Source organism: Chrysemys picta, chromosome 13, assembly GCF_011386835.1.
Source record: "Chrysemys picta bellii isolate R12L10 chromosome 13, ASM1138683v2, whole genome shotgun sequence".
Lineage (NCBI taxonomy): Eukaryota > Metazoa > Chordata > Testudines > Emydidae > Chrysemys > Chrysemys picta.
The window spans coordinates 16,748,660-16,773,421 of record NC_088803.1 but is presented as its reverse complement, the minus strand read 5'-3'; the positions used below and the strand labels follow the sequence as shown (position 1 = coordinate 16,773,421).

Sequence of the window (24,762 nt, the reverse complement as noted above, 5' to 3'; positions counted from 1 at the left end):
TTACTTTCTTCTGTCTGTTACTACTTGGAACCACTTAAATACTACTTTCTGTATTTAATAAAATCTCTTTTTACTTATTAATTAACTCAGAGTATGTATTAATACCTGAGGAAGCGAACAACTGTGCATATCTCTCTATCAGTGTTATAGAGGGTGAACAATTTATGAGTTTACCCTGTATAAGCTTTATACAGGGTAAAACGGATTTATTTGGGTTTAGACCCCAGGGGGAGTTGGGCATCTGAATATTAAAAACAGGAATACTTCTGTTAGCTGCTTTCAGTTAAACCTGCAGCTTTGGGGCAAGTAATTCAGATCCTGGGTCTTTGTTGGAGCAGACAGAAGTGTCTGGCTCAGCAAGACAGTGTGCTGGAGGCCTGAGCTGGCAGGGAAAGCAGGGCTAGAAGTAGTCTCTCGGCACATCAGGTGGGTGTACCACAGCACATGAGTTCAGAAATGCCAGTAGAAGCCATCTGAAACTTGTTTTCACAGCAATAGTGCCTATCTTTTATTTGTTCTTTCTGTATCAAATAGGGTGAAAAAAGGCCCCGGCCCTGGCCCCTTACCATGCCGCTTACCCCCGCCTCTCCCCTCTCTCAGAGCCTCAGCATGCCACGTCCAGCAGCTGGCCTTGACAGCGCTGCAGCGGCGTAGCTCCGGCGTGACCTGAGCTTGCAGCCCCGCCCCCTTACCACGTGGTTCTGAGTGGGAGGAGCTCAGGTGCTGCCGGAGCCACGCCGCTGCAGCGCTGTCCAGGGCCACTCCTGGACATGACGCACTGAGGCGCCGGGGGATGGGGGAAGGCCGGGGCAGGGTCTGGGGAGATCCTCAGAAATTCTCATGGGGCCGGGGTCCCATGTGGGACCCAGGGCCTGGGGAAAATTGCCCTGCTTGGCCCCCCTCTGGGAGGCCCTGAGTTTAGTTAATTCACCTGCCTGAGAGGCAGTCGCTAGTTTGATTGAATAATTCTTCTGTCGATCTAGCTGCATCCACACCAGGGGTTAGGTTGATCTAACTACAGCACTCAGCATATAACATTTTTCATAACCCTGAAAGACATAGCTGAGGCCATCTAACTTCTAAGTAATAGTAGTGCAGACCAAGCTTAGGCACTGCCATCTAACTTCTAAGTAATAGTAGTGTAGACCAAGCCTAGGCACTCTACCAGGTGATTCATTGTTGGACACTTCCACACCTCTGGAGTTCAGTGTTAAAAAGTGGGTTTGCCCCAGGTGGCAGGGCCTTTGTGCAAAGGGGATTGTGGAAGAGTGCCTCACAAGCATGCAAGCCCCCTTATTGCTGTGTGCATTGTTGCAGGGTGCTTTCCTCAGTCGCCTCCACCAGACACCATTCAGGCCTGTTAGTGGTCCATTCATTCAGTGACTTGGCTCACCAGCCCAGACACTTTCTGTCCCACCCCTTCTGCGGTAAAACAAAGCATCCAGCAAAATACAAAAGAACATAGATTCTTCTACCCTCTCTGGGCCCAGTTCTTTGCAAACTCTTCATGGACTCTCCCTCGCTCTGGAAAATTGTTTCCTGATCTACTACAGATTGCTTCCTCCCAGGGCTTTTTTTCCGGAGTCCAAGCTCCCCCAAGTTGCTGACCCTCTGGCCTGTTCCCTAGAATCCTTCTTCCAGGCATGCTTCAGGAGTCTCTTCCCACTTGCTCCCCTTCCCCCTGCAGGGCTAATGCCAGGATAAAAACTCCCTCTGTAGACTTTACTGCTCCTGGCCTCTCTGAGGCTAGGTCTACACTACCCGCCTGAATCGGCGGGTAGAAATCGACCTCTCGGGGATCGATTTATCGCGTCTCGTCGGGACGCAACAATCGATCCCCGAATCGACGCTCTTACTCCACCAGCAGAGGTGGGAGTAAGCGCCGTCGACAGGAAGCCGCAGAAGTCGATTTTGCCGCCGTCCTCACAGCGGGGTAAGTCGGCTGCGATTCGTCGAATTCAGCTACGCTATTCACGTAGCTGAATTTGCGTATCTTAAATCGACTCCCCCCTGTAGTGTAGATGTACCCTGAGAATGCTCCCATCCCAGGAAAGAGTTCCAAGCACTATTCTCCCCCTCAGTCACCTTCTTAGGAGAGACAATCAGGACTCCTAGACACTCACTCGCTTCCCTTTTACTGCCCTGAAGTCCTTCCTTTATATTATCCACGGCTCATTCCTAATTAAGCCTGCTAATCCCTTCAGGTACACCAGGTGCTCTAACTGTGCTCTCCAGCTCCCCTTAAGCTAGTGTGGAATTTATTCATTACATCACAGCAAGTGCTCCATTTAAATGAATGATCATCGAAGTTGAATGACCCTTTGTTGTTAGTTCTGCACTACACCCCTTGGAATGTTAGTCCAGGGTGGAAGTAAAAAGACAGCAGGAAGGCAAAGACCAGCCTTAAAATCAAACAGAAGTTTGCTATTTGACATAGAAAAGCATGGATAATCCCCAGTATCCACTACATTCATAAGAGGTACATAGTAAGATTTTCCCCAAATGGTCACATACCTTTTGTCCTTTTTCCATTTTGCCAGTGAAAAAAGGGAGGAAAAAATTCTAAAAACTTTTTTAAAAAATCTAATTTTATGAAAAAATGGAATTTTTAAAAAAGTTTTTTATCTTTTTGGTGAAAACTTTTCTTGTAAAATAAGTCTTTTTTTTACATTTTTTTTTGTTAAAAACAATTTTCTCTATTAATATGGTTGAATTCAATTTTGATGACCTTTGAGTAACTTAGGATACAGGGGCCAGAACTTTAAAGGCACCTATTGAGACTTTCAGTAGCATCTAGGTGCCTAACTCCCATTTGTTGCAATGGGACCATAGATTCTCTCCATTTCATTTTATCCTAAATAAATTGGCTCACAGTGTCTGCATTCTTGTGCAGAGCACAAATTTACTTAACCTTTTTCTCAGGGCCTCTTTTTCCTTCCAGTTTCTCAGGTGGTAGATGAGGGGAGTTTTAACACAGGGCTGAGATCACAGAAGAAATGGTCAATTTCATTGGGGCCACAAAAAGTTAATTGTGACATGAACAATGCTATTATGTTAAGAGCCAGAAATGCACTTATCCAAGAGCTAGCTGCAAGCAGGAGACAGAACCTGCTATTCATAAGGGTTGCATAGTGCAGGGGTGTACATATTGCTAAATACTGATCATCTGACATTGCTGCTAGGAGGTAAAATGCTTTAACTCCCAGAGAACCAAAGAAATGCATTTGTACAGCCCCCAAAAGAAATAGTTTTGTCCCAAGTCAGGAGACTGGCTAGCAGCCTGAGCAGGGTGGTCTAGGCGTAGCAAGTCTCCAAGCAGGACAAGTTCCCAAGGAAGAAGTACATGGGGGTGTGAAGTTGTTCATCATCCACAACCAGAGCAACAATGAGGATGTTCCTGGTCATTGTCATGAAGTAGCTAATGAAAACAGCAGGAAGAGAAGAATCTGCAGTTCAGGGAGATTTCCAAATCCCAAGAGGATGAATTTCGTGATGGTGGCTTGATTTCCCCACACAGTGTTTTCTATTGATTGCATCTAAAGGAGAAAAACTTCGCAAGTTTTCTAATACTTTAATCATTCTTGTGGATCTTCTCTGAACCCTTTCTAATTTATCAATATTCTTCTTGAATTGTGGACATCAAACCTCTCTGGGAGCAGTTAAACCAGGGCCAAATACAGAGGTAAAATAACCTCTCCTCTCCAACTTGACATTCCCCTGTTCATGCATCCCAGAATCACATTCGCTCCTTGGATGCATAAATAGCCCCACCTTCACTGTTCAATATACATTTCTCCCTGACTGTACCATTGGTCATCTTATACCATACATTCTGAAATTTGACACATCCCCAACAGTGGCCAGATCTAGTTGATTCAGATGAAGGAACAAGAGCTAATTTACTCCAGGTGTGTGAGTGGAAAATGAGCCTGATTCACTCCAGTGAAGTTACTCCTGATTTACACCATGTGAGTGAGAAGAGATTCAGCTTCATTCCCTCTAATAAGTCAGTAAAAAATAAGGCACAGGCTCCAAAGGGATTATACACAGTTGTCACGGTTCCCTCCACACTCTTAACTCTGGGGTACAGATGTGGGGACCCACATGAAAGACCCCTAAGCTTATATTCTACCAGTTTAGATTAAAAACTTCCCCAAGGCACAAATTCCTTTCCTTGTCCTTGGACGGTATTGCTGCCACCACCAAGTGATGTACACAAAAAGTCAGGAAAGTGTCACTTGGAGTCCCTATTACCCCAAAAGACCCCCCCCAAGCTCCTTCACCCCCTTTCCTGGGGAGGCTAGAGAATAGTATACCAAATAATTTGTTTTAATGTAAGTACAGATGAGACTCTTTATCTTTAGGACAATAAAATCAATCAGGTTCTTAAAAGAAGAACTTTATTATAAAGAAAAAAAGTAAAAATCACACCTGCAAAATCAGAATGGAAGGTAACTTTACAGGGTAATAAGATTTAAAACACAGAGGACTCCCCTCTTGACTCAGTTTTACAGTTCTAAAAAAACATAAATAAAACTACCTCAGCATAGGGAAAATTCACAAGCTAAAACAAAAGATAACCTAATGCTTTTCCTACCTCACTTACAGTTTCTGTAATTCTTAGATGGATTATTCCAGGTATGTTTTCAGGAGATGTTGTCCCTGCTTGGCTTTTCTCTCCATCTGGAGAGGGAACAAACAAAGAGAGCACAAACAAAACCTCCCCCCACAGATTTGAAAGTAGCTTCTTTTCTTATTGGTCCTTTTGGTCAGGTGCCAACCAGGTTATTTGAGCTTCTTAACCCCTTATAGGTAAAGCGATTCAGTACAGCTGCTAGGAGGGATTTTAAGCTACCCTTATCTTGATCTTTATGACAACAGTTTTTACTTCACATGCCTTTCCTTCCATTTAAGTGAATGAAACCGATCTCTGTCATGAATTTTCATAAGAAAAAGTGGGTGAGGTAATAACTTTTATTGGACCAATTTCTTCATCAGCTCTGTGTAAACTAGAAAGTTGGTTTCTCTCACTAACAGAGTTGGTCCAATACAAGATATCACCTTACCCACCTTGTCCCTCTAATACCCTGGGACCAGCACAGCTACAACAACACTGCATACATTAATTTTCATAACAATTACAGCGGTTGCATATGAAGGATACATTAAAATCTATGTGATGTTCAGATACGATGGTGATTTTTTTTTAACAGTGCACAATTGCACAGATGAGGGGAGGGCTGGCAGGGTCACCTTCCTGTGAAGCATCAGGGATTGGCTACAACTGGAGTGGAACAGAGTGGGACAAAGCTATGAGGTGGTTCAAAGAATCATCTTTCTAGATGGCTGGCTGGTGGGTCTTGCTCATTTGTTCTGGGTCTAACGAATCACCAGATTTGGGATGGGGAAGGAATTTCCCCCCTAGTTCCTATTGGGCAGGGACCGTGAGGGTTTTCACCTTCCTCTGCAGCGTGGGGCATGGGGTGCCTGCTGGGATCATCTGGGCATACCTCAACTAATCCATTCCATGCCATTGCAGGGACCGTGGGCACTGGTGGAACTTCAGTCTCTCCGTTTCTGCCTGGGCTCACAACAGTTTAGTCTCCTGCAGCCTGGAAGGCTTTAGTCTACCCAGTTTATACGGGTCAGCACCGAGCTGTGCCAGAGGATTCACATGTCTACTCAGTTATTAAGATCAGTAACACTGCTCTCAAGTCTGTGGAGAAGTTTTGCTATGTAGGACGTATGCTGTTGCAGAATTCCACCACTGATGATGCAATTACTCACTGCATTGCTAAGGCCAGGTCTGCCTTTGGAATGTTGTCACACCACCCTTGGAATAACAAGGTGAATGACATAAGAAACATTAAGCTAAATGTGAATTGGGAAGACATGCTTACAATGCTTCCAAATCTACCATAGGCAAGGCTCAGTGGTTTGAGCATTGGCCTGCTAAACACAGGGGTATCAGTTCAATCCTTGAGGGGGCCATTTAGGGAACTGGGGTAAAAATCTGTCTAGGGATTGGTCCTGTTTTGAGCAGGAGTTTGGACTAGATGACCTCCTGAGGTCCCTTTCAACCCTGATATTTTATGATCCAATGGGGCCAGATCTGCAGCCTGTGTAAACCAGTCATAGTGCCATGAATGTCAATGGGGCCAGATCCCCAAAAGCTTAAATTTACTACTGTGAAAAATTCCATCAATTTTGTTCTTTGCAGCAGGGAGCATCTTTTTGTTCAGCATCTATACAGTGCCTAGCACAATGGGTTCCTGCTCCATGACCGGATAGCTACTGTAAGAAAAAAATCAACTAATAAATGTTAAAAAATAATATCTACATCACTTAGGTGCTTTTGAAAATTGTACCCCAACACTGATCAAACACAGGTCTTTTCAGATACAAGGGTGCGGAATACAAATACATAGGAAATAGATTGAAAACCAAGAGGGGAGAGGAATAAAGAAGTCACTGATTGAGAAGGAGAGACTGAGGGCTCATCTCCACACACAAATTGTACCACACTGGCATCGTTAAAACTGTACAATCCCCCTAGTGCAGATGCTATGGTACCAATATACCAGTCAGGGGCAATAAGATATACCAGTATATGACAACAGTATAAGAAAGTGACAGGACCCTTTCCTTGATATACACCAGTGGTTCTCAAAGCCGATCTGCCACTTGTTCAGGGAAAGCCTGCCATTGGCCACTGTCAGAGGACAGGATACTGGGCTTGATGGACCTTTGGTCTGACCCAGTATGGCTGTTCATATGTTCTTATTTACAGCCCAAGGAACAGGGAGATAAAATGTGCTCTCAGATGCTGTGCTTGGAAGACTCTGGGAGTGGGGAAATTGTGCAGCTCCATTCTTGTCTTAAATAGGTAATATTCCTGTCTCAACTGCCTTCAGTGTTCTCCTCTCAGACAGGTGCAAATCATGAGTCTCTCCACTGAAGGATTATTTCTCCTTACATTCACGGCGTGTAAATGTATAAAACATCGGTGAGACCATTACTGAAATTTTGTTCCCAGTCCTGGTGGCCCTGCATTAAAAACCATGTTGAGTAACTGGAATGGCTTCAGAGAAAGGTTAAAAGACTGATTCATGATCTAGAAAACTGTTGCATGGAAGAGACTGAAGGAGCTATCTGTATTTTGCTTATTGAAGTGAAGGCTGGAAATAAGGCATAATTTTTAAGAGAGAGAGTAATTAATCATGTATCAGGGGTAGCCGTGTTAGTCTGTATCCACAAAAACAAAAAGTAGTCCGATGGCACCTTAAAGACTAACAGATTTATTTGGATATAAGCTTTCATAAGTGGGTTTTTTACCCATGAAAGCTTATGCCCAAATAAATCTGTTAGTTTTAAGGTGCCACCGGACTCCTTGTTGTTTTAATTAATCATGAAAACAATTTCTCAAAGGTTGTGGTGGATTCTCCATAACTGGCAAGTTTTAAAACAAGATTGGATTGGGTTTTTTTAAGTTCTGCTCTAGTTCAAAAGGAATTGTTTTGGAGGAAATTCTCTGGCCTGTGCTCTACAGGAGATCAGACCAGATGATCAGAATGGTCCCTTCTGGCCTTGGAATCTATGTATTATCTCTGGGAACACTTTCCAGAGGGATGTGATATCTCTCTGAAAAGTATCCTCATGTTCAGCTGAACTTGCTGTGTTATATTGAGGAACCACCAGCTGGGATTCTACAGATTGGATTGCCCTAAAGGTCCCCACTGGCCTTAAAATGTTTGATTCTATGAAAAATTTACTCAAGTCAATAGTCCAGATTCCCCTGTAACTTAAACCAATGTAAAACAAAAGTCATTCAGCTGAGGTAAAGATTCAAGCCCATGTGAACCTCATCTAGGTTAGAAATGCCCATTATTTTTATCACTTATGTATATCATGGGATTGCTGAAGTTTTGATGCATCTTAAAATGTCATTCAGTGGGATTGTAAACTCATTTGTTATGGAATAGTAATTTTCTGTGAAATTTTTAGCATACCTGTGTGTGCTATAAAATAATGCTACCTAGAACAAAATAACTCTTTAAGACTTTCCATTGTTCTTGCTATCTGGAGATACTCTGTGAATAAACATAACATGATTTTTTACCCATAAAGCCACCTTGTATTTTAAAGGGACATATGGGAGTTAGAAGTGATCACCAATTCTGAGACTAACAGAAGTACTGGGAGTATAAGCTTTCGTGGGTCAGAACCTCACTTCTTCAGATGCAAGTGAATTCTGAACACAATCACACCAATTCTGAGTGATTTTCTATGGCAATTGGGCATCTAATTTCCTTTGATTTCTTTGAACGTATCAGCCATAAAGAATCATGATTTTCTTAATGTCTTCTCAAAGAAAATGGTATGGTTATTAATGAGTATGACTGAATGTTTAATTGGTACACCTCTACCCCGATATAACATGAATTTGGATATAACGTGGTAAAGCAGTGCTCCGGGGGGGCGGAGCTGTGCACTCCGGCAGATCAAAGCAAGTTCGATATAACGTGGTTTCACCTATAATGCAGTAAGATTTTTTGGCTCCCAAGGACAGCGTTATATCAGGGTAGAGGTGTACCATTCTTTTTATTAATTAGCTGGTTAGTGACTGTATACACTTGAATTTTCATAACTACTCTACATATATTCACTCTTACCCAGTCTAAGGTTATAGAATGATAAATAAACTAATGATGAGGGACAAGTCAAACTCCACCAGAAGTCATCAATGCTCCACCTGTTGGCTTCACAGCGGTCCTAGGCCTGGAGCTGGAGCCATGGTTTTGACATGTGTCCACTAGGAAATGGGCCAAAGCTTTACCAAATTGTCATCACGTTTTACCAGCATTTAGACAGTAGCAAAATCACCTGGATTCATATCAGTGTAAAGCCCAGCTGACTGTTCCGAGCCCCTTGAGCTAGCCTGTGTGCAACAACCGGGGAATTTGAGATTTAAATAACTGATGTATAAACACAACACAAGAATTCTTTGATGGACTCTAAACTGTGTCTTCACGAATATATCCCACTAGTGATGGAGGGTTTGCAGTTAGGACCTTTGGGTATTAATTAACAGCAACATAGATTGTGTCATGTCCTCTGAAATATTGCTAGTAAGTTGCAGTGATTTTTCAATAGCATGGGCCAAATTGTTCCCTGGTGTAACTCCTCTCATTTTACTGTGGCTACACCAGGGGTGTATCTGAACCAGCGTGTTTTTATCACTGAGATACTGGGCCAGATTCTGATAACAGATACACGACTGGAGTAAGGGGAAATAGTTCGTAATTACACAAGGGTAACTGAGATGAGAATCTGGGCCATTGTACAAAAAGCTCTCCTGCATCTCAAAACAATGTGTGATTAAAATACTATTATCAAAAGGAGAACACAGAAGCATTGCTACCTGTTGTGCTTCCATTGTAACCAATCTGTGCTGCCCATGGACAAGAGGCACAGTTACTACACAGACTGTAAACACATGCACACATAGTTGGGGAGCTTTAATGGTATTTATTTGCCTAAAGATGCAGATAGGAACTAGTGAGATTTTCAAAAGCAGCAGGGGGCGAGATACAAAATATGGACTTTGGCTCCTAACTGCTATAGGTGCCTAAATCACATAATCGGGCCAAATAGAATTCTCTAAACCTCCACTCAGCTGCTCCCAAACTCTGTAGGCATTTAAACTCAACTTGTTGCCTTTTTGCAGTCAAATTCCCTAGGGGGCTTAGGTTTCTGTCTCTGGACATGCATACTGTAACCTCAGACCAGGCATCTGGAACATACATCCCAGAGTTCCCCCACCTAACTCACCTGAGGGATCCAAACTGGTAGGTGAGCTCACACAAAAAGTTGGGATGGAAGTAGGGATTCCCTTGTCACTTTTAGCCCAGTGGTTAGGGTACTCAGCTGGTATATCAGATATCCCTGGTTCAAGTTCCCTCTCTGTTGGAAGGGGAAAAAGGGGGATTTGAACAAGGCTCTGCTACTTCTCAGGTGAGTCCCTCACCACTAGGCAATGGAATATTGCAGTGTGTGGGGCTTCCTCTGTCAATCTGGTTGAAGCTGTTCCATGCTGGATAACTAATATTCTAAGCTTCAGATACAACAAGGACTCATACATACAAATTAGATAATCAGAATCAGTAAGTAATAACCTTTCCAATGATATCTCACAAGACCAATATTCCATAAAACATGTCTTAGTTATGCCAAATTCATATTATAACAATACCTCCATGAAGAATATCTCATAGACTCATAGACTCATAGACTTTAAGGTCAGAAGGGACCATTATGATCATCTGGTCTGACCCCCTGCATGCTGCAGGCCATAAAACCGTCCCTACCCCTTCCCTGGACTCTGCTGTTGAAGTCCCCAATCCTGTTTTTAGTGACTTCAATCGGCAGAGACCCTCCTGCTAGAGATCCCTGCCCCATGCTGCGGAGGAAGGCGAAAAACCTCCAGAGGCTCAGCCAATCTGCCCTGGAGGAAAATTCCTTCCCGACCCCAAATGTGGCGATCAGTAATACCCCGAGCATATAGGCAAGAGTCTCCAGCCCGACCCCGTTAGCCATTATACTATTTACCCACCATTGCTTGGCTTTCCTTGACTACTATGTTTTACCATTAAACCATTCCCTCCATAAACTTATCTAACTTTATCTTAAAACCAGACAGGTCCGTCGCCCCCACCGTTTCCCTCGGTAGGCCGTTCCAATATTTCACCCCTCTGACGGTCAGAAACCTTCGTCTAATTTCAAGTCTGAACTTCCCCACGGCCAGTTTGTATCCATTCGTTCTGGTATCCACGTTAGTACTAAGCTGGAATAATTCTTCTCCCTCCCTTGTATTAATCCCTCTAATATATTTAAAGATAGCAATCATATCCCCTCTCAGCCTTCGCTTTGTCAGACTAAACAACCCAAGCTCCTCTAGTCTCCTTTTGTACGACAGCTTTTCCATTCCTCTGATCATCCTAGTGGCCCTTCTCTGCACCCGTTCCAGTTTGAGTTCATCTTTTTTAAACATGGGAGACCAGAACTGCACACAGTACTCCAAATGAGGTCTCACCAGCGCCTTGTACAACGGAAGCAGGACCTCCTTATCCCTATTAGATATACCTCGCCTAATGCATCCCAAGACAGCATTGGCTTTTTTCACCGCCACGTCACATTGTCGACTCATAGTCATCCTGCGGTCTACAAGGACCCCTAGGTCCTTCTCCTCTTCCGTTACTTCTAACCAATGCGTCCCCATCTTGTAACTAAAATTGTTATTAGTCATCCCCAAATGCATCACCTTACACTTTTCACTATTAAATTTCATCTTATTTCTGATACTCCAATTCACAAGCTCATTCAAGTCTCCCTGCAGGATATCCCTGTCCTCCTCCGAATTTACAACGCCTCCCATCTTCGTATCATCCGCAAATTTTATCAGCCCACTCCTGCAATCGGTTCCGAGGTCAGTTATAAATAGATTAAATAAAATGGGTCCCAAAACCGAATCTTGAGGCACTCCACTAGTAACCTCCCTCCAACCCGACAGTTCACCCTTTAATACAACCCGCTGCATTCTCCCCAGTAACCAATTCCTTATCCACTTCTGGATTTTCATATCGATCCCCATGTTTTTCAGTTTAACCAATAATTCCTCATGGGGTACAGTATCAAACGCTTTACTGAAATCCAGGTATATTAGGTCCACCGCATTTCCCTTATCTAATAAATCCGTTACTTTCTCAAAGAAGGAGATCAGATTCGTTTGGCACGATCTGCCCTTCGTAAAACCATGTTGTAATTTATCGCAATTGCCACTACCCTCCAGGTCCTCAACTAGTTTCTCTTTCAGAATTTTCTCTAACACCTTGCACACTACAGATGTTAGACTAACAGGCCTGTAGTTACCCGGATCACTTTTTTTCCCTTTCTTGAAAATAGGAACCACATTAGCTATTCTCCAGTCTAACGGGACCACCCCCGAGTTTACAGATTCATTAAATATTATCGCTAACGGGCCTGCTATTTCCCGCGCCAATTCCTTCAATATTCTCGGATGTAGATCGTCCGGTCCTCCCGACTTAGCCCCATTAAGGCATTAAAGTTTTGTTTCTACCTCGGATACGGTAATCCCCCATCCCGAATGCCCCTCTATAGTGGTGCTAGTATCCCTAATACCTTCATAGGCCTCATTAAACACCGATGCAAAATATTCATTAAGATATTGCGCCATGCCTAGATTGTCTTTAATCTCCTCTCCGGCAATAGACTTCAGCGGTCCCACTTCTTCTTTCTTTGCTTTCTTCCTATTTATGTGGCTGTAGAACCTCTTACTATTGCTTTTAATTCCCCTCGCTAGGTCCAACTCTACACGGCCTTTGGCCTTTCTCACTCTATCTCTACATTCTCTGACTTCACTTAGGTACATTTCCTTACTGATCCCTCCCCTCTTCCACTCTTTATACGCTTTCTGTTTTTTCCTAATCGCCCCTTTGAGTCGGTCGCTCATCCAGCTCGGTCTAAATCTCTTGCTTAGTAATCTTTTTCCCTTTTTTGGAATACAGGCCTCCGACAGCTCATGCATCTTTAACTTAAAGTAATCCCAGGCTTCTTCTGCTTTTAAATCCATTAATACGTTTGCCCAGTCCACTTCCCTTACCAGTCCCCTTAGTTTGTTAAAATTGGCCTTTTTAAAATTATAAACCCTAGTCTTTGATTTATTTCTGTTACTCCTTCCATGTATTTTAAACCGAATTAGCTCATGATCACTGGAGCCCAAATTGTCCCCTACTACCACTTCCTCAACAAGGTCCTCACTACTTGCCAGAATCAAATCTAAAATGGCCTCCCCCCTTGTCGGTTCAGTTACCACTTGATGGAGGAATTGATCAGCAAGCACTTCTAGGAACATCTGAGCCCTGTTATTGCTACTAGCGTTTGTTCCCCAATCTATATCCGGGAAGTTAAAGTCCCCCATAATTACACAGTTTCTGTTAGTAATTACTTCTCTAAATATGGGTTGTAGCGTCACACCCCCATATGGCCCTGCATCAGGGGACAGTAGGAGGGTGGGGTTGGTGATCAGAAGAGCAATGGGCATCTAACCAGTTACAAGGAGAGCAGGGGAATGACAATATTTTTTGGTAAAAAACAGGGCCCCAAAATTTGGAGGAAGACCAAAAATACCAGGGAGACTCAGTGAGATTTTATTCTTTAATTCACTTTTTGGCCAAATTTTGCTGGTAAATATTTTTATGTGTATAGCATATTTCTGTCTGGGACGAGGGAGGACTGTGTGACAATATCTAGGCTGAGATTTGCAAAGTTGTCTAATGTTTTTTGGTGCTCATTTCCTATTCGTATTAATTCATTCCTTTCTTTTTATTTGGGTGGGGGAGGGAAATCAGGTCTTATGAGCTATGCAAATTTTGGCTATACATCTTATGTTTCCATTTCATATATCTGTATTGATATCTATATGACTATTGATATAAATATAGATATTTTAATGTTGCCTTGACCCTGCAAAATGTATGAACAGGCAGGAAGTTTCACATGGCAGGACACTGAGACTCCCAACCCTCCAAAGACTTTCATTTTTTGTTTACCCAGTTACAGATCTGCATAGAATACTGCCCAATCAAAGTTCTCCACTCACTGTGGCAGCAACATTTTTCACCTACTATTCAGAGGCATAAATGAAAATGGAGGATCCTAAAAAGTGGAGAATGAATGTCATTGGCTTCAGTGGAAGTGGAAGAGACCCAGAACCACTCAAAAGCTGGTAAGCTCCTTGCAGAATTTGGGCATTAGTGTTCATGTACGGATGAATGAACCAGAGTGCTTTACGGAAATGTGAGTTTGGAAAAAAGCCCAATTTTCATAAAGAATGTTTCTTACAGTATGAAGTTTTGTATAAAAGACATGTGTATTAAATGTATGAAAGATGAATGCTCAAAAAGTAGCAGAGTAACAGGAAGAGAAAGACAGAAAGAAAGAAAGAAGTATGAAGTAAGGTTAAAAAGAGGTAACCCTGTTCTCAAGGACTCAAATGGACTCAAATAAGAAACTATATCAGTTCATCTCTATTTTATTATATGCTAACATTTATACTTTCACATTCTATGCCTGTTTCCCTAAGCTACTAGTTTAAGAATAACTTTTCTTAGGGACTCATTGACCTCCTTGTTTCTCAGGCTGTAGATGACAGGGTTGATCATGGGAGTCAGGACTGTGTAGAAGACAGAGAATATTTTGTGTAGGACCTTAGGCGTGTTGGCTGTTGGAACTACATAGACAGTTAATACGGTCACATACAAAACTGCAAGCACAATGAGGTGAGATGAGCAGGTGGAAAATGCCTTTTGCCTCCCGATGCTGGAAGGGATTCTCAGGATGGTGGTTATGATACAAATGTAGGATGTCAGAGTCAGAAGAAAGGGCACAAATGTCCCTATTACAGAGATAATAAATGTCAACAGTTCCAGAGTCTGGGTGGCGACACAGGACAGCTTTATCATGGGTGAAAAATCGCAAAAGAAATGGTCAATTTCTTTGGAATCACAGAACGTTAATTGGAAAAAGAAAATATTTACTATGGTGCAGAGCAGAAAGCTACTTATCCAGGACCCTGCCACAAGCTGCCAACAAACCCTGCCATTCATCAGAGCAGCATAACGGAGTGGATTGCATATCGCTAAATACCGGTCATAAGACATTGCCGTAAGCAGCAGATTTTCTGTATTTGACAGGATACCAAAGAAATATAATTGCACAATGCAGCCCTTAACAGAAATGGTTCTGTCCCCAGTCAGGAGACTGGCCAGCACCCTGGGCAGGATGGCAGAGGTGTAGCAGATCTCCAGGCAGGACAAGTTCCCCAGTAAAAAGTACATGGGGATGTGAAGGTGCTGATCAGCCACAACTAGCCCAATGAAGAGGATGTTTCCAGCAACAGTCACAATGTAGATCACTAGAAACAGCAGGAAGAGAAGGGGCTGCAGTTCAGGGACATTCCCAAATCCTAAAAGGATGAATTCCACGATGGACGTTTGGTTTCTTACTTCTGCTTTCTCCATAATATGTATCTAGAATCAGAAAACCATTAAATATTGATGGAGTACACACAGTCAGGCTGTGCTGTTGGTTATACTGGCAGAAACCTGGAGTAGGTAACCTCATACCACTGCATCTCTCCACTGGAAAAATGAAGTTGTCAAAAAACAGAGGAAGACTCCTATCCTTAAGAGGGTGAGCTTCCAATATAGGTGAAACAAGAGCATGGAACACTATCGAATTATGGAAATGTCCCATCTAACTCCCTTAAGCTCTCTTGAACTGTAAATATTTTTAGGCTGGGATTTTGAAATGTCTTTATCATATCAGTGTCACATCAACAAATCTAGAAGATATAACAAAAAATCAATAGACTAGAAATGAAAGATATTTGGAGTTCTACCACTGGTACGTCTCCCCTGCAGCTGGGAGGTGTAATTCCCAGCTTGGGTAGACGTACATGCAGTAGCTTTGATCAAGCTAGCAAGATAAAATAAGCAGTGAGAACACGGCAGCACATGCAGCCATTTGGGATGGCCACCTGTGTACGTACCTAGGATCTCAGATGGGATTAGGCTCTGGCAGCTAGTCTACACTGCTATTTTTAGCACAATAGCTCAATCAAAGATTGTGTGTGATGGGTTTTACCAGAACAGGGAATTACACTGCCCAAATGCAGTATAAGCATTCCCCATAAGACAGATACTGAAACACTAATGAGGCTGTGGTTTGTATGAAGGTCTAGCCTGCTGTCCTCTATCCCAGCAGATTCAAATTAAAATTTGCACTATTTGATAAGATGCAGCTGGGAAACAGACAGTGACACAAACAAACCCTAAACACAGACCACGGGCTGTTTCCTGATCTCAGTTACACCAGGATAAATTGCATCAGCTTCATGTGGATTTACGCAAGTGCAACTTAAATCAGAATCCAACACCATATAAAGAAATGAAAGTGAAATAAAAATGAAATCTCATTACGAGAGAAATAAGAGAGTCGTTTTTATCCAGAAGGGAGAATGTGCCTGGAGAAAAATGAAAAACTGGAGAAAAAAAGGAAGATATATATAGACAGAATGAGACAAATATATGTATATATATATATATATATATATATATAGAGAGAGAGAGAGAGAGAGAGAGAGAGAGAGAGAGAGAAATTGTTTCTTTCTCCAAATTTTATGAACAATAAAATACAGATATGTTTAAAGAGAAGTAGCAGATCCTTGCTGTTAAAGAAAAGGTATCAGAGCCAATAAGTCTGAAATCTCTTCTTTGCTTTTCCCCTACACCCTTCTTGATATATTCTGCCATCTGATCTCTTCACCCACTGACTTATGATGCACCCATATAAACTATGTCTACACTGGGAATGGCAATGGTACATTGACACTAGTGCAACATAAATGTATGACAGAAAAATGGAAATCCAGAAAAACACACACACGGAGAGAAGACAGACAATTTTTACGAGCAATAAAACTCACATGGTGAAAAATAAAATGTACACACAAGGAGACAATAAAATAGATACATTCATGGAGGATAGGTCCATCGATGGCTATTAGCCAGGATGGGCAGGGACGGGGTCCTTAGCCTCTGTTTGCCAGAAACTGGGAATGGGTGACAGGGAATGGGTCACTTGATGATTACATGTTCTGTTCATTACCTCTGAAGCACCTGGCATTGGCCACTGTTGGAAGATGGACCTTTGCTCTGACCCAGTATGGCTGTTCTTACGTTTTTACATTCTAAATCTGAGAGCCATTCATTGCTCTTTCCTGAGGATGTTTTGCTCTAACCCTTCTACTTTTATTTACATTCCCCCTGGATTGAACAAACAATCATATTCTTTCTGACATGCTAGATGCCTGAGCAGGTATTTTTCTTTCCTAAATCAGATTATTTCATTTTAACTGTGCTGCTTTATGTTTCACACGGATAGTCTATTGCCAGCTGCCCCCAACCATAACCCTTCCTTCAGTTTTTCTGAGATAAGATTATAGTCTTTGCGCTACATTTTCCGATCTCTTCTACTCTTGATAATCTTCAATTATCTCAGTAAACTGAGCTTTGGGTTACTACCTGGATGTCTGGATCTTACAGTGCTCCTTGGTGTATTTTGTTGTTATTCCCTTTCATAGAAATTAATGTCTCTCCTGGTTGGTAATTTCTTGTTCTTATGAGGTGATGTAATCTTCCTTGATAGTTCTGCTAGTGGGAATTTGAAATGATTGCATAGAGGAAAGATAAGGTGTTCCCTCTAAGCTTTGTGGCTGGTGGGAGTGCCTTAAAAAGAAAAAGCACGGTCTCTCATAGGCTTCCCCAGCAGCCAGTACACTCACACTCTGTCTCTGTGTGTGTGTGTGTCTCTCTCTCTCTCTCTCACACACACACACGGTCTCTGTGTCTCTGACACACACACACATACATTCTATCTCTCTCTCTCTCTCTCTCTCACACACACACACACAGAGTCTCTCTTTCTCTCTCACACACACAGTCTCTGTGTCTCTCACACATACACACTCTGTGTCTCTCACACACACACATACACACTGTCTCAGTGTTTCACACACACACACATACACTTTGTCTCTTTCACACTTAGCTCCCAGCACATATTTGTGTTGTTGTTATGTTATTGCAGTTTTATGCATTACATAATTTTATTTCTCTCTTACGCTTAAATTTAATTCTTTGAGTAGTTAGTATTAAAATGCCTAACCTGTCCTGGATGTAGTAATTATCCCTATGGTAATTTTTCAAAAATATATGTTATATCTACGTTTTTGTTTTTGTTTTCACTGGTGGCACACATCACCGCTATACTGGTGCGCATAACAAAATTCACTATGCACATGGATAGAAAAAAATAAAGGGAACATTGATGTGAGGTAATATGCTGTACATGTGGGATGGGAAAGGTGTAGGTGGATTGTTCTATTGTAAAATGCAAATGTAGTCTGCAATAGTTTATTTTGAGTGGGCAGGGGAGACAGCGATCCTAGCCCATATCAGACGTGAGGAAAATATTTCTTGCCTTTTCCATGTAAGGGGCCTGACACAAAACCTCTTGTACTCAATGACTGAGAGTCTTTCCCTTAACTACAAAGGACTTTGGATCTGGCTCAGGATTATAATATAAGATGCAAGATGTTGGAGCATGTGAGCCATAGTGAGATAAAGAATGGTTTGGCCCCTATTTTATATCTACTAACAGGATGACAACTTACACAGTAGGGGGCTGGTCGGTGATGGGAAGTTGACTCATGGGGAAGTATTGATCTGATGACGTGAACAAACCAGTCCAACAGATACCATTCTCTCTTTGTATTGGTTGCAATATAATTATTGTAGCTTAGTGTTGCTGAATTGTATAGTAAATTGCTTCACTCACTTTGGTTCATTATAAAATATAGTCAAGAGACTAAATAACCAGTAATTATATGGTACAGGAAAAAGGGAATGGGTGACAGGGGATGGATCACTTGATAATTACCTCTTCCATTCATTCCCTCTGAAGCATCTGGCATTGGCCACTGTCAAAAGACAGGATACTGGGCTAAATGGACCTTTGGTCTGACATAGTTTGGCCATTCTCATGTTCTAAATCTGAGAGCCATTCATTGCTCTTTCTTAAGCTTGTTTTGCTATAATCCATTTTTGATGGCTTACCCCTGGGGTACTACAAGGAACTGTGGTTCCACTGAGCCCTCTGACCCACCAGTCTAGGCTCCCTCTGACACTGTGCTGCTGTGGCAATTTGCAGACCTACTCCTGGTCCTACACTTCCTCCAGCATTTACATAGGTAGGGACACACCCAGCTGGATTTGTATGCAGGCTCTCTGACCATCCACTGCATGAACCAACAGTAGAGAAGCCACAAAATCCCCAGCCTAGGACCCCACAGCTGTACCACCCTAGCCTGGTCAAAACACTGATCAGTAGAAATTTGTTACCTGGTTTGCCTCTCCCTCAATGTGGAGAGGAATATGCACACTTGTGCTAAACAAGCTGAGATTTTTCCCAAGATATTTCACTTAAAGGCACATTGGTTTATGTTAAACTACAAACAAGTTTAACTACAAAACACAAATTGTAAATGACTATAAGGGATAGCAAACAGATCAAAGCAGATTACCAGCAAATAAACAAAAACACAAACTAAGAATAACACAGTGGTTAGATTGACTATGAATGAGCAGTTGCTAACCCTGACTGATGATACCAGCGGTCTTGCAGATTCTCAAGGCACAGGCTGTATTTGCTTTGCAGTTAGGATTTCTCAGGTCTCCATACACAGGCTAAAATCCCTTTAGCCTGGTTCAAGCACTTCGCCCAGTTCAGTGTTTGTTCCTTAGGTCTTTCCAGGAGTCCTCTTGTGTGAGGAGTGAAGAAGAACTATTGATATCACTCCCTGCCTTTTATAGCCTTAGCATAGGGCGGGAACCCTTTGTTTCAAAACTTTGTGCCTGGACCAATGCGTGGAAAAGTACAGACATCCCAAGATGGAGTCCAGAGGCATGTGGTCTAGTCATAGCAACCATTACTTACAGGCTCTCTGGAGTGCTCTCAGGAAGGCTCATCAGGTGGAGGATAAGTTTCTCCTAAGGCCTATTGTTTTCCCTAATGGCTCATTACCCTGAATAGGCCCTTCCCAACCAGATATGTAGACTGAAAGCATCTTGCCTAGTGGAAGTTACCAAGGTGTAACTACATTTGAAATACAGATACATAGTCCATATTCATAACTTCAGATACAAAAATGATACATGCATAGAAATAGGATAATCATATTCAGCAAATCACAACTTTTCCAATGACACCTTACATGAACCGTCTTGCACAAAACACATCATAATAATGCTATAATCATAACATAATAATATCATTATGAAGAATATAGTGTGCAGTGTCACCCCATCAAACTTTATTTACTTTCCCCCTGGATTGAACATGCAGTTATACTGTTTCTGACATGGTGGATGCCTGAGTAGGCATTTCTTTTTTCTAAATCAAATTATTTCATTTTTACTGTGTTGATTTACCTTTCATACTGATGATCTATTGCACCCTAACCCTTTCTTCAGATTTCCTGAGATAAGTTTACAGTTTTTGCACTACATTATCCACTTGTCTACTATTGATAGTCTTACGTTATCTCAGTAACCTGAGCTTTGGGTTCCTATCTGAATGTCAAGGTCCTACAGCGCTTCTTGTTGTATTTTGTTGATATTTCCTTTCACAGAAATTATGGTCTCTCCTGGTCAGTAATTTCTCCTTCATATGAGATGATGTAATCTCCCTTGATAGTTCTAATGGTGGGAATTTGAAATTATTGCACAGAGGAAAGTTAATATTTATTTTTAGAAAGGAAAAACAAAGGTACAAGGAAGTCTCATTACTAAATTCAAAGGGGAAGTTATGGAAAACAACTGATTCCAAAGGGAAAATAACAGAGACAGCAGAACTGTTGACCCAAAAGACAAAGCAATAAAAAAAAAAGGGAATGTCTCATTTCAAAGAAAATTAATGCAGACAGAACTTCTGATCTCAGTGGAAATCTCTGTTCACCTGATGTATTCGATGAGTAGATCTGCTGGAATAATAGCAAAAAATGAACCAATCTCAATTTTATTTCATAGTAAAAATAAAATTAAATGCTCCAAAGTTAAAAAATTCTTGGCTAACGCTCCCGGGTCACTCTGATCTCTGGACCTGGAATTCCGAATTCAGGCCTAGTAGACCCCAAAGCTGCCACATGAAAAAAGTTCAAATCTCCCTGTTGACATTGGCTGTGATTTTTTTAGGAATCTAAAGGAGTTAGGCACCCACCTGCCTTTGAATCTCAAAGGGAGTTGGGCAGCTAACCTCTCTATGCTCCTTTGAAAATCTCCACTTAGATGATTGATGACATAATTATCACCCATCCTTCTGGTCTTTGCTGAAAGAATGAGGGGCTCCCTCTCCCACAGTGTGAGGGAATATTCTGTGTATGTGGGATGGGAAAGGTGGAGGTGGATTGCGGTATTGTAAAATGTGAATGTAATCTGCGAGTGTTTATTTTGAGAGTGGGCAGAGGAGACAAGGATCCTAGCCCATATCAAATGTGGAGAAAATATCTGTTGCCTCTGCCCCATATGCGTCCTTACACAAAACCCCTTGTAGTCAATGACAGGGGACATGTCTACACTGGCACTTTGCAGAGCTGCAACTTTCCTGCTCAGGGGTGTGAAAAAACACGCTCCTGAGCACAGAAAGTTTCAGCGTTGTAACGTGGCAGTGTAGAGAGTGCACCAGTGCTGGGAGTCAGGCTCCCAGTGCTGTTAACTATTCCCCTCATGGAGGTGGGTTTTTTACAGTGCTGAGATAGTTCTCTCCCAGCACTGGTGCCACGACTACATGGCCACGTTAAAGTGTTGCCATGGCAGCACTGCCACGGCCAGGCTTTAACGTTGCCAGTGTAAACATGCCCTGAAAGTCTTTTCCTTAACTACAAAGACTTTGGCTCTGGCTCATCATTATAAGATGCAAGATATTGTTGCATATGAGCCATAGTGAGATAAAGAATGGTTTGGCCCCTATTTTGTATCTACGTATAGGGTGACAACTAATACAATAGGGGGTGGGTGGTGATGGGAAGTTCACTCCTGGGGAAGTATTGATCTGATGACATCCACAAACCAGTCCAACAGGTACCATTCTCTCTTTAATTATATTGCAACCAATACAATGTTACTTAGTGTTGATGAATTGTATAGTAAATCGCTTTACCCACTTTGATTCATTATCAAATATATTCAAAAGACCAATGTCAGTCAAGTTTATTGCTTTAAACCGGTAATAATATAGTACAGGAAAAATGTTCAGTATGATACCAATCTCCAGGAAGTGATCTAATACAGTCATGTTATATTCACCTTACGCAGAAGGTGTGCTCCCAAAGTTATTCTCCTAAAGCCATTGTTTTATACCTGCCCTGTTTACAAGTAAAAGATGCTGCGTACATCACTTGAAACTAGTCAGCTTTATACCTTGTTTTTCTGGTAATATGGTGTACCCCTTATCTTCTAGGTCTGAACTGATACATTTCAAGTACCAAAGAGCATAAAAGCACCTGTAATAGGGCAGAACAAACATGAGTCTTGTCCTCTCAAAGTCATTCCAGTACAGGGCTATGAAAATCACTCCCTAGCTGTCACTATGGTAAAATTACACTGGTCTACAATTTTTGAGAAGTTGTCTGCTTCAGAGATAAAATGTGCTATTTAGTATGTATTTTGATGTGCTGAATTCAAATATGACAATTAAAACAACTGATTGGCTACTGTTTCTAAGATATTTAAGTTTTTACATTTTATGTCTATGTATATTGTGTAGATAGTAGAGTTTTAATCATAAATTGTAAACCTAGGTCTTTTCATGTGTTTATGGTTGCTTTACATGATCATATTTCACCTGTCCTGTTTATGTAACACTTTAAAAATCAGCAAAGGGGTTATATAAATAAAATTTATTATGAAACAAAAGGCAAAAAACTATTATGTACATAGTTTAATCCTATTCAGTGTCTACTTGGCGCTTCTTGGCTTGTCTCTTGTATTCATTAAATGGAGCATCTCTTGTCAGTTTCCAGCAATAGTCTGCAAGCATTCATGGGCTCCATTTGCCCTGATAGCGTTTCTCCATTGTTGCAATGTCCTGGTGAAATCGCTCGCCGTGCTCGTCGCTCACTGCTCTGCAGTTTGGTGGAAAAAGATCTAGATGAGAGTGCAAAAAATGTATCTTTAGTGGCATGTTGCAACCAAGGCTTTTGTATGCCTTGAGGAGGTTTTCCACCAACAACCTGTAGTTGTCTGCCTTGTTGTTTCCGAGAAAATGTATTGCCACTAACTGTAAGGCTTTCCATGCCGTCTTTTCCTTGCCACGCAGTGCATGGTCAAATGCATCATCTCGAAGAAGTTCACGAATCTGAGGACCAACAAAGACACCTTCCTTTATCTTAGCTTCACTTAACCTTGGAAATTTTCCACGGAGGTACTTGAAAGCTGCTTGTGTTTTGTCAATGGCCTTGACAAAGTTCTTCATCAGACCCAGCTTGATGTGTAAGGGTGGTAACAAAATCTTCCTTGATTCAACAAGTGGTAGATGCTGAACACTTTTCCTCCCAGGCTCCAATGACTGTCGGAGTGGCCAATCTTTCTTGATGTAGTGGGAATCTCTTGCACGACTATCCCATTCGCAGAGAAAACAGCAGTACTTTGTGTATCCAGTTTGCAGACCAAGCAAGAGAGCAACAACCTTCAAATCGCCACAAAGCTGCCACTGATGTTGGTCATAGTTTATGCACCTCAAAAGTTGTTTCATGTTGTCATAGGTTTCCTTCATATGGACTGCATGACCAATTGGAATTGATGGCAAAACATTGCCATTATGCAGTAAAACAGCTTTAAAACTCGTCTTCGATGAATCAATGAACAGTCTCCACTCATCTGGATCATGAACGATGTTGAGGACTGCCATCACACCATCGATGTTGTTGCAGGATACAAGATCATCTTCCATGAAGGTCACGGAACATGGAAACCCTAACATCAGCTGCCAGGAGATTCCACTGCTGTAGTCTGGAGCCCAACAGCTCTGCCTTACTCTTGGGTAGTTCCAAATCCCTGACAAGGTCATTCAGTTCACCTTGTGTTATGAGGTGTGGTTCAGAGGAGGAGGATGGGAGAAAATGTGCGTCCTGTGACATTGATGGTTCAGGACCAGAAGTTTCATCCTCTTCCTCATCTGACTCAAGTGAGAATGATTCTGGTGCATCAGGAACCGGAAAGAATGTTTGGATAATGCACAGTCCACTTTTTCTTCTTTGACACACCTTTCCCAACTGGAGGCACCATGCAGAAGTAACAATTGCTGGTATGATCTGTTGGCTCTCTCCAAATCATTGGCACTGCAAAAGGCATAGATTTCCTTTTCCTGTTCAACCACTGGCGAAGATTTGTTGCACAAGTGTTGCAGCATATGTGTGGGGCCCACCTCTTGCCTGATCTCCAATTTTGCAGCCAAAATAAAGATGATAGGCTTTCTTAACCATGGTGGTTATACTGCGCTTTTGTGATGCAAAAGTCACTTCACCACAAACATAGCAGAAGTTATCTGCACTGTTCACACAATTACGAGGCATCTCTGCTCACTTTGGCTAAACAGAAATGTGTCCCTTTGCAAAATCAAACACTGACAAATAAGAGAGCACGACACTGTATGATTTCTAGAGCTGATATAGGGCAATTTGTTCAGCAGAGTGATGTAAACTTCGTTATGATTGCATCATCCATGACTTCTAGGAATAACATGATGCAATTCATATCATGTATGACGCAATACCAGCTTCAGATTGCATCATTCATTGTTTGCCTAAAAAGCAAGTACTATCCGAACCCAGTCATAGATTTATTCATAGATCCAGTCAAAGATGTATGTTAGTCATTTCTGGTTTAAATTGAGATCCCTTCCCTTTATAACTCACTTATCCTCCGCCATTCCCAAGTCAAGGGTCGTATATACTGACCCAATAGCATATTTTGAAAACTAGAGCCGATCAACAATTTTAAGCATCATTTTTGTTCTCAGTGACCCAGAATTAGTAAAGTTTAACTACATTTATTTCAGAAGCATTTT

The 24,762-nt window shown here is 41.9% G+C and overlaps 2 protein-coding genes across 3 annotated transcripts in view; one reads left to right on the top strand and one right to left on the bottom strand.

Annotated features, from left to right (window-relative positions):
- The window catches only part of LOC135975263 (uncharacterized), a 443,768-nt gene that overhangs the window by 371,388 nt on the left and 47,618 nt on the right, over positions 1-24,762 (top strand). For both annotated transcript variants that reach the window (XR_010592190.1, XR_010592191.1), the window contains one exon: positions 13,633-13,804. The gene's annotated coding sequence lies outside the window, so the exon portion shown is untranslated. The remainder of the gene's footprint in view (positions 1-13,632; positions 13,805-24,762) is intronic.
- On the bottom strand, positions 14,157-15,098 carry LOC101952824 (olfactory receptor 5V1-like). The gene has a single exon (XM_005311891.4). The coding sequence runs from the start codon at positions 15,096-15,098 to the stop codon at positions 14,157-14,159; it is 942 nt and encodes a 313-aa protein (XP_005311948.4).